The 12983-nt window shown below is 40.6% G+C and overlaps 1 protein-coding gene across 6 annotated transcripts in view; it reads right to left on the minus strand.

Annotated features, from left to right (window-relative positions):
* DGKB (diacylglycerol kinase beta) overlaps positions 1 to 12983 on the minus strand; it is a 255173-nt gene that overhangs the window by 133667 nt on the left and 108523 nt on the right. For all 6 annotated transcript variants that reach the window (XM_083468107.1, XM_083468109.1, XM_083468110.1 and 3 more), the window contains 2 exons: positions 7472 to 7557; positions 5837 to 5926 (listed from right to left, as the gene is read on the minus strand). In XM_083468107.1, coding sequence (XP_083324233.1) covers positions 5837 to 5926; positions 7472 to 7557 — 176 coding nt within the window. The remainder of the gene's footprint in view (positions 1 to 5836; positions 5927 to 7471; positions 7558 to 12983) is intronic.

A 12983-nucleotide genomic window follows, 5' to 3' on the forward strand; every position in this document is an offset into this window, starting at 1 on the left:
TCTTCTCTGTGGCTGCTCCCATATTGTGGAATTCCTTCCGGAGAGAGGTTAGATTTGTTATCTTTCTTCTAGCAGCCTAAGTCCTTCTTGCTAAGTCCTTCCAAAGACAGGCCTTTGGAAGCCAACATGCTGGCAGAGCTGGTCACTGGTTACTGTCTTGGTAAATTGCATTTCAACAGCTGGTTTTAAACACAATGCAATGTGTTTTCATTGTTGTTGTTTTTAGCAAAGTTTGTTTTTACTGTTTTGTATTTTATAATTGGTATTTTCAAATGTAAGTGTAGTGGTTGTGAGTTACTCGTGCGTAATCCTGCTCCGTTTGAGCATCGGATTGCCTGGTTAAACCCTCCGGACTGCGCAGCCCATCTTAGCGTGGCTGCCCTTAGTCACTCGTAGTATCTGTCTGCGGGCGTTTCTTAAAGCGTTGCCAACATAAGAGTTGTTTGACGCCCAATCGTTTCCGCCTCTCACTGCGCGGGAGTCTCCTGCGCAGGGTGGGCGTGGGCAGCGGGGTGCTTGCGCTCTCCTTGCTAACTTCCAACGAAGAGTCTTGGAGCCCCTGCACCTCCCTGTCCCATTGCTCTCCCTGATCCCTGGTGTTACACTCATTCTCTTCCCCTTCTTCCCGGCTGAGTCTTCCTCTAGCGCTTGGACCTTCCCCTGCAGAATCTGAGACCCTTTCCTTCTCCCGTGCCTCTGATGGCAGTTCCCTGACAGTAAGCTACCTTAATCCCCAACTTGGGATAAAGGCAGGCTATAAATATATTAAATAAATTGCCTTTATTAGCTGTAGCTAGCTTTCAAAAGGAGCAAATGCACACCGCTGTTAAACAGAAACATCTTATTTAATAAGATCAGAGAAAGCTGAGAAGTCTAACCTGAGGAAAAACTTTCCAAAAAGATTTTATTGTTTCAGTAATCACGCTACTTTAAAGTCCTTCATCAGCTGAGAATTGTTAGAAAATGCATGGCTGCAACTATTTGATAGCCATCATATGTCTATAGTGTTTCAAAGGTTGCCTTTTTCTTTTTTCTTTTACTATATGTGGGCACAAAACAGTACTGTTTTATTCTGTGAACCACCCTGAGATGATGAAGGGTGGCATATAAATCTAATAAACAAACAAAATAAAAAATACTGTGTCAATTATCTTCCCTACAAATGCGCACCACACACATGCTTGTTTGATAAACAGGAGAGGGGGCTCAATCCTTTTAAAAGATAATGAGATCTTATCGTCTCACTATAAAAGCTAATAAATTAGTACTGCCAAGCAATGCATTCAGTAGCAATGAAGTTGATTCTGTAAAATTGTTACAGGTTATTTGTTTAATAATTCATAATCCATGCTAGGAGTTTGCACCATCGAGAAGGGAAAATTACTCACCAGCAAACAAATTTGTTGGCCTCCCTTCTGTTCTCCAATCCTATGGAAAAGTTTCAGGAGGGGAAAAAAATCAGTGTTGTGGCATCAGCTACCAGGGAAAAGGAGGCAAAGAATAGTAAAAAGAAGAGAACTTGAGGGCTTATTTTTTCCCCTCCTAGTTTAAACAGACGGCTTTCTCAGTGGTTAAGTGTGAGTCAAGAGTGGACAGTCCATAAAGAAAGAAGTAACAGAGTTCAGTGATGGAGGGTCCAAGAAGAGAGACGGTGACAAAATGAATTACCATTGTGCAGACTTGCATTGTTAGGCACATCCCTACTTTCTCCCATTCTGCAGAACATTCCAGACAATCAGAGGAAGCAGAAAGAAGCTCCATAAGGAAGGAGTGTACCAGCTAAGCAGTTTATGGAGTACACTAATAAATGTTTTCTCCTCTTGCTGGCATATCCACCTGTCTGGCGGAGCAGATTGGTCCGCATACCAGATTTCACATAAAGCCTGAAAACATAGTCATTGCATGAAGTAGCTATGCATCTCTGGATAAGGAAGGATTAAGGCTTTCAGAGGCTTCTAGCCACAATGGCTATTGTCAGGGGACCGCCATCGGAACAGGGAAGGGAAGCAGAGGGGCAGTTGGGTTACAGGGAACTTCCGAAAATCTTGCAAAGCAGTTCCTCTTCCTGTGGTGGGGAAAGCCACACCTCTAGTGGGGAAGAGGGGAAGGGACTAGTGGATGCTTCTGGGAGCCTCAGCACCCTGCCAGGAGGGAAGCACGCCTCTTCTGTCGCCCACCCTGCGCAGAGGTGTAAAACGCAAAGAAGGAAGGAAAAGGCTGGGGCTGACTAAGCTCATATGTTGGGGGGAGGACCCGGAAACGACCACTTCCGGATTCTGCTAGCGATTGAGGCAGACATGAACTTGTGGTTCTGCGCTGTAAATAGTCTTTGCACCAAAATAAAACCTGTAAAAGACAGGTTGGAGTCCTGACTGGTTACTCACGAGCAACCACCATTGCCATCTGACAGCTATGTTCTCCCTGCACTGTTCAAGACAGGATTCCTCTCAATACCAGTTGCTTGGAATGGTGTGTGCAAAGAGGGCTGTTGCATTCAGATCCTGCTCGCAGGCTTCCCACAGGCTAGCCACCCTGAGACCAGGATGCTGCACTAGATGGGCTTGATGAAGCAGGGTTCTTCTTACATTCCCCAAAAAGCCCATTCTTTTGTGGAAGAAGGTGAAATATTTATAGTTTGGATTACAATGGACTTCTGTAAATAAGAGATTAAGAAACACGAGTGGCACGTGTGAGCTTTCATCACTCACACATAGAAGGATGTTTATAGCTGTTATAGAAATTAAATATTCTTTTTACATGCAGAGAATGCCTGTCAAGATAAGAGATGCTTTAGATGAGGTTGGGTGGATATTTTTGAAGTCATACTGAAGTCCCAGAAAGGTTAGCTTTCATAATTTTGAGTTAGTTTGCCTGGGGGGGGGGGAACGCAGAGGGCTACAGCTATGGGACTTTCAAGTTAAATGTTAACTCAATATACAAGAGCTCTTTGCTGGTGTTGTAGTGAGTTTCAGAAAGAAAGAAACAAAGGAAGGAAGGAAGGAAGGAAGGAAGGAAGGAAGGAAGGAAGGAAATGTGGATCAACTGCATAGACAGGCAATGATCCTAATTACGACAGAAATCTAGTAATATTTAAGGTCGGTGAGACAAGATTATTTTGACTAATGTACCAATGCTTTCAGAATGGCTTAACACAACCAGCTTTTCTTGGATTGGGACCAAAAGTTTACATAGCCTACATTTCCAAAAGGAAAACCATTAAAGAAAAGGTATTTAAGATAGCAACATGAAAGGCAGAGCTAAAATCTGATCCAGGTCCTAATGCTAGGACCTCTGATGAAAACTCCAGTTATTATTATGTTTAAATAATAAGAATACACATTTTCTAAATAATTTGATTATACTACAACTACAATAGTTTGTGATTAAGCCTTTCATGCTAACCAGCAGATTTGTTATTATCTGAAAAGAATTCTTCTTTGAGATATTCATATAATTTCCTAGAACACGATCTATAACATTACACGAGTAAAACAGCAAGATGTGGAAGAAAGTGATTTGGAACAAGGCAGACCAAGAAGAATCATTCAGGCTCTGAGGTACGTGTTCAAGACCAGCTGAAGACAACCAAGAGAGAAATATATTTTTCCCATTCAAACTGGATATATTTGTGAGCAAAAAGAGTTACCACAAAATTGGGGGCTTTTTTGCATTGCAGCAAATATTCTCAACACCAGTACCAGTGAAGCTGGGAAAAGTCCAAAATATATGTGCATAGGCAGGCAGGATCACAGTGAGCGCAAAGTTCATGGTGTGAAAGTATGAAAGCTAACCAAGTGTGTCAAAAAGCTACAACCAAACAAAGCTAGTATGAGGGACTTTGAAGCCTTGGACAAAGGAACCAGAGGAAGAGGAAACAGTCCTAATGTAAAAGATACCATTTAGTTAAAGCTATGAACTCGCAGTGGAAGAGTGAAGGAGAACAAACAAAAAGCTTAAGACTTTTTGGAAGCTGGCACTGAGGACATAGTTAGAGAAAGAGATATGTGTGAAATAATTTTCATTTATTGATGACTGTATTTTTATCCTCCTCTTTTGTTTAGGAAGCTCAGAACAGCTTTCATGAATCTTCCACGCAGGAACTGATCATATTCTCACAGGCTTAACTTCAGCAATGTAAGAGTGTCAGGTACTACCTTTGTAATACTAGACATCAAGTTTCAAATGTAAGGGATCTAGAAGAGTCTTCTGGAGACTGAAATGTAGACAAGCATAATTAAGGCCATTTACAGACTGCTTTGATACCTTAAAGCGGTATAACTTACATAATCACAAGGCCTCCTGTTTCCTTGGCAATATCTTTCTCATGGCATCTTGTGTAAGTTTCTACTGTCCTCCCCTTTATACAGTGCTGGATCTACAAAAAAATGTGTGGGTTTTATTTATTCTTTGCCTCCAGGAATCCTGGTAGATAGCACCAGAAGACTGATTGTCTGAAATCTACTGCAGGATGAGAAAAGAAGGAAAGAACTAAAAAACAAACAAACATCCAATATATTAGCATTGCATGATTTGAGACTTGGTTTTTAACATCCCTGAACAAAAATAGCACTAAACTTCGGATCATTTTTTTCGGGAAGGCCAGGAGCAAAGAAACAAGCATTTGTTTCTAGATTATGGGGGGGATGCTTTTATGTTATGTACAATCCTGCTTTAAAAGGTAAAAATAATTGCTATTTAGAAATTTCATGATTACAAACTCATAGAAATTGCTAACTTTCTGTTAGCCCTGTGAAGGTTTGGAGCCGCCAGCTCAATCCCTGACCTCTGCATATTCATCCAAACTTCCGTACAAGCCTGTACAAAAGATTGGATGAATATACAGAGACAGAACCAAAAGCCTTGGTCCACAAGTTCATTCTCCCTAATATGTTATCAGCACAGGTTGCACTGACATCACTACAGAATAATATCACTCATGCCTCTGCCATTCTGATTTTATGGGTTTGTCTTACATGCAGAAGTGCTAAGTGCTGACATGCAGCAGTGAAACCAAGTGAGATCTTGTGCTCAGAAAGTGGGGCAAAGTCAGGTTACTTTTGTTCCAGTTCTCGGGGACTTCTAATGATGGCTGCAGAAGAAGATGCAAGGCACTTCTTGGCTTTATGTTAAAAGGATGGAGAAATTGGCTTGGTTTGGTAACTGACTGCCACTTTCTGGGCCACTACATGAAGTGAAAGACAAGTTATCTTTTGAAATATGTCTTTTCCAAATATCTCAATGCAACTATGCAACAAAAAACACACACAAAAAAAACCGCTCACGCAAAAGCAAAGTTGTGCCCAAAATGATTCTCTCATTGAAAATGATGTACCAAAAAATTGCATCACATTAGAGAAAGATGATATTTAAAAGCATGCATATTAGGCAAAACAGCAAACTAAAAGGAACATACAGTCGGCTAAATTCACAGAAAAATACACATGAACTTTCATACGGAGCTTTTTAGTTAACAAAAAATCAAACTGATGTGGAAAAAGGGAGGACTGAACTTGAGACTGAAAAGTGAGAGAAACCAAAATTGACAGATCTGTTCAGTCCTAGCTTTCCCTACTCCTCCTACCAGAGCGGAGCAATGTTCATTGGCTGGCATGACTGTGATGTGCAGGCACTGAGAAGGAAACATCAAGGCGACAATGCTAAATGCAACCAGAACTGTCATGTTTGAACCAATGAGCCACTGCCTGATTGCATTGCTTTGGAGAAAAATCATTCCATACCCTGGAAACAGGAATAGTGGTTAAAGAACTGCATGCAATACACCTTTACAAAGAAAATTTATTCTACATGTTAGCAAGTGAAATAATGTTTTATTTACCTCCTCCCCATCTCAGACACCTGGCTAAGTCATTCCCAGTTCCAAGGGGAAGAATAGCAACTGGAGGGTGCTTAATCAGATTCGCTTTTTCTGTGGATGAAAGAAGTAGATACTGTTAAATGGTAAAAAGCAGATGAGCCAATGTATAGATCAAACAAGTATTTAATTGCATAAATATTGTGGTCAGATAATGTTTTGACTCAACCATTAGGCTGTATTACTGAAGGAAAAAAGCAGCCTTCCAAATTAATTGAGTTATCATTTTTCCTGCAACTGCCATTCTCATACATTATTCCATTATTTATTATTTTAGACACTTTTGGCATATAGCCTATTAGCCACTGACTAGCTGCCAGTGCTTCATATTTCAGTGGGAGAATCACACAGCTCTAGAGCTCTGGCACTTTCTGACTTATATTGGAAAAGAAGCAAAGAAGATAATATTTCAACTTTTTGTTCAAGTGGCCATCTTTTGATAATTGTTATTCTTTATAATTATTGAACAGATCAACCCAATATGTTTATTTCATATTTCATAAAATCTATATACCATTTGATTGTTAAAGAAAACACACCTCTAAACTGTTCCATATATGTTCCTTATCCACCTTTATATGAAGCTAAGGTACATTATATATCAAGTAAATACATGAATAGATACAAAACGGGGAAAAAGAAAACGCTTCCTTTCTAAAGTGAGTAATTACAGAGAGATATCTAAACTTCGTAGGTGCTTGGTGGGACCCTGTAATCTCACTGAACAGGAAAATTGCACACACACACACCCATACACACACTGTTCAGGTGTGCTTTCATGGGGTCACAGCTAATACTATTCCTACTCAGAGTAGACCCATGGAAGTGAATGGCATGGCTAACTTGGGTTCATTCATTTCAATAGGTCTGTGCCAAGTAGAACTCAAGTTGGCTACAACCTACTGTCTTTTCCAAAGGTCAAAGTGACTGAATAGGAGTTCTAAGTTGCTTCAAGAATCTACTTTCTTAGAACATTCCATAAGTGGACCTTCTCTACAAAAACTTTATATAGAAGGTCAGTGGCAGCATCAGAAACCTTGAAATGAACAGCTCAATAAAATTAGTCTCTCTGTGTGTGGAGGGGGGGCCATTCAAGATTCTGGCTAAAATGGGTGCTTTCAGACCTGTCGGGTAAGCTGTGTTGATGGCTCCCACAAGAAGACACAAATAACTGACCCTAATGGTCTTACTGATTATGAGCCAGCTTCCAGTGTTCCTACGACATAGAAAAAGAATACTCCTATACTTCTTCATATTAAGAGAGCCAATTTTAATGAGGCATATGCTCTAATACTGCCAAAAGTCCAGTGTAATGAAAGAGGATCAGCACTAAAATGAGATATTCTCTATAAACAATATGTGAAAATGGTTAGAGAGCTTAAGTTAGAACTTCAACCGCCTGTTTCAAAAATTCCCCAAACACTCCTAACCAACTTCCTTTCTGCAGCCTCCCCTCTTTTGATTACTTTAGCAAGGAGCAGAGGAAGTTTTCCTACATCTGATGAATCCCAAGAGTCAACTGTACATAAAGCTCAAATCGCAGACCTTTGATAAAAGGTTCAAAAAATAGAGTTAATTGCTCAAAAAATGGCACGTTACCTATGCAGTCCAAAATCCATCCCACAGTTCCATCTCCACCACATGCTAATACTCGAAAGTCAGACACATCTCGGAAAAAATTCAACCTGAAAGAGAAAGGACGTGTATGAAGTTATGACCCACAACCTTGTTCTGTCAATGCTCTGTGGACAGAATACTTGCACAGCAGTTCCTCTGCTCAGCTTGCAAGCACGTGCTTCATGATGAAGATAATTCTCAGATACAATGGGCTATGCTATAAGGGAACCAGTCATAAGATGCTAATTACTGCAAAGTGATCCAATAAAATTAGTTTCATTATAACATGCAGTTTATTATAGCGAGCAGTAAAATATTCATCTCCTGGGAACTATATTTTAATGTACGAAGATTAACTAGCATGTAGATGCCAAGTAGCTGTAAAGAACATCATTTTTCAACCTATGGCTGACTTGCAAGAGTTTTCACATTATTTCAAAAGCCAAATTAAAACAATGGAACACGAGCCCCCTTCACATGTTACTCACATGCTATGGTAAAAGGCTGTGAAGCAGGCACCATGCGATTACTAAGGAGTGAGGCCCTAGCTGTGGTGTTGTCCTCAATTGAGGAGCTCCTGGCCCTGAGCCTGGCACCAACAGCAGCCTGGGTGTAGGCTTCCAAGTAATCAGAACACCAACATGACTCAATGCCCTGAAAACATGGAAGTCTACATGCAAGCAGATACTCACCCGAAGGCTTCTTTTCAGCATACAGCTATATGATAATACAGTCATACCTTGGAAGTTGAACAGCTTAGTTCCCAAACGTTTTGGCTCCTGAACATCGCAAACCCAGAAATGACTGTTCCGGTTTGCGAACTATTTTTGGAAGTTGAACTTCTGCAGCTTCCAATTGGCTACAGGAGCTTCTTGCAGCCAATCAGAAGCCACGCTTTGGTTTTTGAACGTTTTGGAAGTCGAACATTCGACTTCCAAAGTACGACTGTACTTGGAGATCTGTAGACTGGACCAGGCAGTGCATGCAATGGAACATTATCCTGCCTCTGAGTCATCACCATTTTGTCTTCGCATTAGTAACGCACAAAGGGGGCTTCATGGGCTATATAGTGAAGTTACATGAACGTCAACAAAATGAGCAATGTTTTCAAACTGCTTATAATGTATGGGAAACAGCCCTTTTAGAAAAGTTAATGAACAAAACTTAAATTAGCAAGGGGACAAAGGATGTCTTCAGCCCATTGTGGTTTCCCCTTTATCACATACACAGCACAGGCAGACAATGACCTATCCCCAACAGCATATGAATCAATATTGCTAATCTGACCCAACAACCACCACCTAATGCATGAAAACAAACCACACTGTAACCAACCAGGCACTGGGCCCTCCAGTGCAATGCCAATGTAAATAAATAAATGTACAATAAAGGGCCTAATCACATGATGCTGACGCAATACCCTACGTTTCCTTGTTCATTCCTTGTTCATTTGGTTGCTTTGTAACATGAGAAAATCTTCAATAAAAACCAATTAAAAGAATTATTACAGCAGATTACTTGGCTGATAAAGTTCCAAGCTGATATGTAGATCAGTAATTCACTTGCTATTAAAAAATGCACATGTGTAATCACAGAAGATACACACATGTATATATATCTAAACTACTGGTGTATTGTGTGTTTCCATCAATAAATTTCATGAGTGTCTAGTATGCTCATAAAATAGAGATGACAGATACAGTGAAAGAAAAATAAATTACTTCTGTTAAATAAACCACTGGTTTTTTTGTGTGAAATTACTTGGGCTGTACACGTTCTAAGTGAAACACAGTTGATAAGTCACATAAGTTTCCAGTTCTGCACCATTTATTATCTGTTAATGACAAAACACAAGAGAACATGGAAAGAAATCAGTATCAATGACAGGAGGAATAATGAGAGGTAACATCACTACTCATTCTGAAGAGAGAAACTAGCTACGAACATGATATAGGCCAGCACCTGCTCAGCCATAATTTACTGGCAATATTTTTGCAGGCATAAACTAGAAATAGATACATTTCAAGGGCAAATGTATTTATACTGGCCATAGCTTACAAATTTATGAAGAAATACATGTCGCAGGCTGAAGAACAGATACACATGTTGAAATAGTAGACTGAGGTTGACTGTGAGCAATTTTGATAATATGGGCCCTAATTAATACTTGAATTCCAAAAATGGTATTAGGAGTCATTATATATATATATATATATATATATATATATATATATATATATATATATATATGCAGGTTTTGGTGTCTTCGGGTGTCTTCCCGTGTAAGAGTTGGGGTGTCTAGGCGACGTTTCGATGAGGTCTCACTCGTCATCTTCAGGCTGGTGCTTTCGGCTTCTTGTTACTGGAACAAAGCAGGATCTCAGTGTTTGAGTTCCTATAAATACTGTTGAGGGGGTGTGGTGTATAGCCTCCAACGTTCTGGGCAGAGAGGAAGTTCCCAGGTTAGTGTGCCTTTTCTTCTTTTGTTCCTTAATTACTTGAGGGATATCTTGAGTGATTTCTTGAGTGATATTCTGAGTACCACTTAGGTGGGTCATTAGGTGTGGATTAGTTGCTAAAGCTTTCGTGTCTTGACCTCTTGAGTTTGTGAAGAGTTTTTCTGAGAAGATGGCTGTACTGCACTTAGTTGTGCTCTGGCTTGGCTTCGTGTATAGGGGCGAGCTGTGGTTTTGTGCCCTGTGCCAGCCAGATCTGTGTAGGGATTGCAGGGGGGTGCAGCATCCGGAGGTGCCACTATGGTTTGGCTACTGGATGGTGTCTGTAATTTATCTGTGGAGAGGGTCTGGGTTTGGGTCTGGTGTGGTTGATTGGTGATGGCGTTCTGTGTGCCTCTGGTTCTGGTGTCGGTTTTTGTGGGGAGGGCTAAAAAGAAGAAAAAACTTCCTCTCTTTTCCAACACATGAAAGAAACAGGACACGAAATTAATTTTGCAGATTCCAAATTGCTCTTTAACATGGAACATCACCACAAGAGAATAATCATGGAAGCCATCGAGATAGAGAAACACCCTCACAACATGAACAAGCGTGACGACACGTCCCGCCTGCCAGACATCTGGAAATTAGCCCTCCCCACAAAAACCGACACCAGAACCAGAGGCACACAGAACGCCATCACCAATCAACCACACCAGACCCAAACCCAGACCCTCTCCACAGATAAATTACAGACACCATCCAGTAGACAAACCATAGTGGCACCTCCGGATGCTGCACCCCCCTGCAATCCCTACACAGATCTGGCTGGCACAGGGCACAAAACCACAGCTCGCCCCTATACACGAAGCCAAGCCAGAGCACAACTAAGTGCAGTACAGCCATCTTCTCAGAAAAACTCTTCACAAACTCAAGAGGTCAAGACACGAAAGCTTTAGCAACTAATCCACACCTAATGACCCACCTAAGTGGTACTCAGAATATCACTCAAGAAATCACTCAAGATATCCCTCAAGTAATTAAGGAACAAAAGAAGAAAAGGCACACTAACCTGGGAACTTCCTCTCTGCCCAGAACGTTGGAGGCTATACACCACACCCCCTCAACAGTATTTATAGGAACTCAAACACTGAGATCCTGCTTTGTTCCAGTAACAAGAAGCCGAAAGCACCAGCCTGAAGATGACGAGTGAGACCTCGTCGAAACGTCGCCTAGACACCCCAACTCTTACACGGGAAGACACCCGAAGACACCAAAACCTGCATTCCTTTACCCGTGAAAATCTACGAAAGCAAATTATATATATATATATATATATATATATATATATATATATATATATGTGTGTGTGTGTGTGTATGTATATATGTATGTATATGTGTATATATATATATATATATATATATATATATATATATATATGTATATATAAAATTCTTATTTATGTATTTTTCTTTTTTAAGGGAAGTTCATCCCTAGTTCAATAAGGACAGGGGTCAGCAAAGTTTTTGTGGCTTGGACCGGTTCATGGTCCTACAGACGCCAGTGTGTGTGTGTGTGTGTGTGTGTGTGTGTGCTGTTTCCGGCACTCCTTCCGGGCAGAGGAGGTGTGCGCAGCTTCCCATTGGCTGAAGGAGCCTGCTCTGCTCTACGCCGGTTTAGTGCAGCACACGGGAGCCAACTGAGTAGGCGACAGGGGTCCCTGAGCAGGTGGTGGTGAGGCATCAGATCAAGACCTGCATTTTAAAATGAGCTTAAAAAATATATTTGCAAATGTTTGTATGTCTCATGCCATGCACAAAGCAGCTGGCTAAGTACTTTGGCAGATCTTTATCTCCTTGAACTGCCCCCCCCCCGATTTATAACAGGAGACATGTTTCTTAAAGTTGTAAAAGGAAATTACAGGCTGGGAGCAAAAGGTCATATTGACCATACAAATTACAGAATACAATCAAGCTGCAAAAACACTAATTAAGAGTTGGTAAATAGTAAAATTTATTGTAATACCATGTGCCTCCCATTAGACTTGAGCCACATCTTCCTAAGGTTAAAGGGCAAGAGCTAATAGAAACAGCAGCTGGCTTGAAAGGGGGGTGTAGATCTAAGGGGTTGCTTTTGGAAATTGTTTTTATTAAAGTTCCTTTTTACTTTGAAAAGGCCTTTCCTTCTAAAAATCTATGTTGTGCATGAAATATATTGGCTTAAATGTAATTATGCAAAGGATTTAGAAAGTAAGAAATGTTAGATTCTTATGTTAGATTCTTATTACATTGATGGTGTGTGAGAAGGTGAACCCAAGATCTCTGTTTAAGATAAAAAATAAAACCATTAGCCATCTGTTTTGGAGTGAATAGGGCAATAGGGCAATAGGGCAAAGATGATCTGATAATTAAGGTGCCTGGTCGAGGCAAATGTAAGATATATGGCTACTTGTCTGCCATTTATGGATAGAAGGAAATATAGCTCTTTGTCTCCCATAAAAGGTAATAGGAAATGGGTGTATCTTTTATGATTGGTTCTAGCAAACAGCCAATAGGAATTTCAACCAGGCTGATTGGACAGAGGCAGCCAAAGGAGGAGCAAGGGGGCTGGGCTGAGGGAATATAAGTGCTGGCCATCAGGGCTGGAGTGGGCAGAGCTTTGGTAACCATATACCACTGTGTCTCTCATTTATTTGTCTGACAAATAAATTATTATTTTAATTTCTCTATTGCTGCGTTGAATATTTCATTCCAGCTAAGCGTTAACCACAAGCAGGGTGCTACAGTGGGGGTCCATGGGCTGGTTAAACGACCCCCATGGGCCGCTTGTGGCCCATGGGCCTTAGGTTGCCAACCCCTGAATAAGGAGAACATTTTACAAGCAATAAAGAAAAGAGATATTTAATTTAAAAGTAGCAGTTATACTTGTTTATCATAAGGAAATGGTTGGTTGCTTGTCATTTCCCCAAGACATCACCTATAAGCTTCCAACCATCCTCCAATTCAATGCACACAAAGACAATGCACAATACTATTTATCTAGACTTAGACCCTGTT

This window comes from Podarcis liolepis (genome assembly GCF_965112155.1).
Source record: "Podarcis liolepis genome assembly, chromosome: 12".
NCBI classification, from domain to species: domain Eukaryota; kingdom Metazoa; phylum Chordata; class Lepidosauria; order Squamata; family Lacertidae; genus Podarcis; species Podarcis liolepis.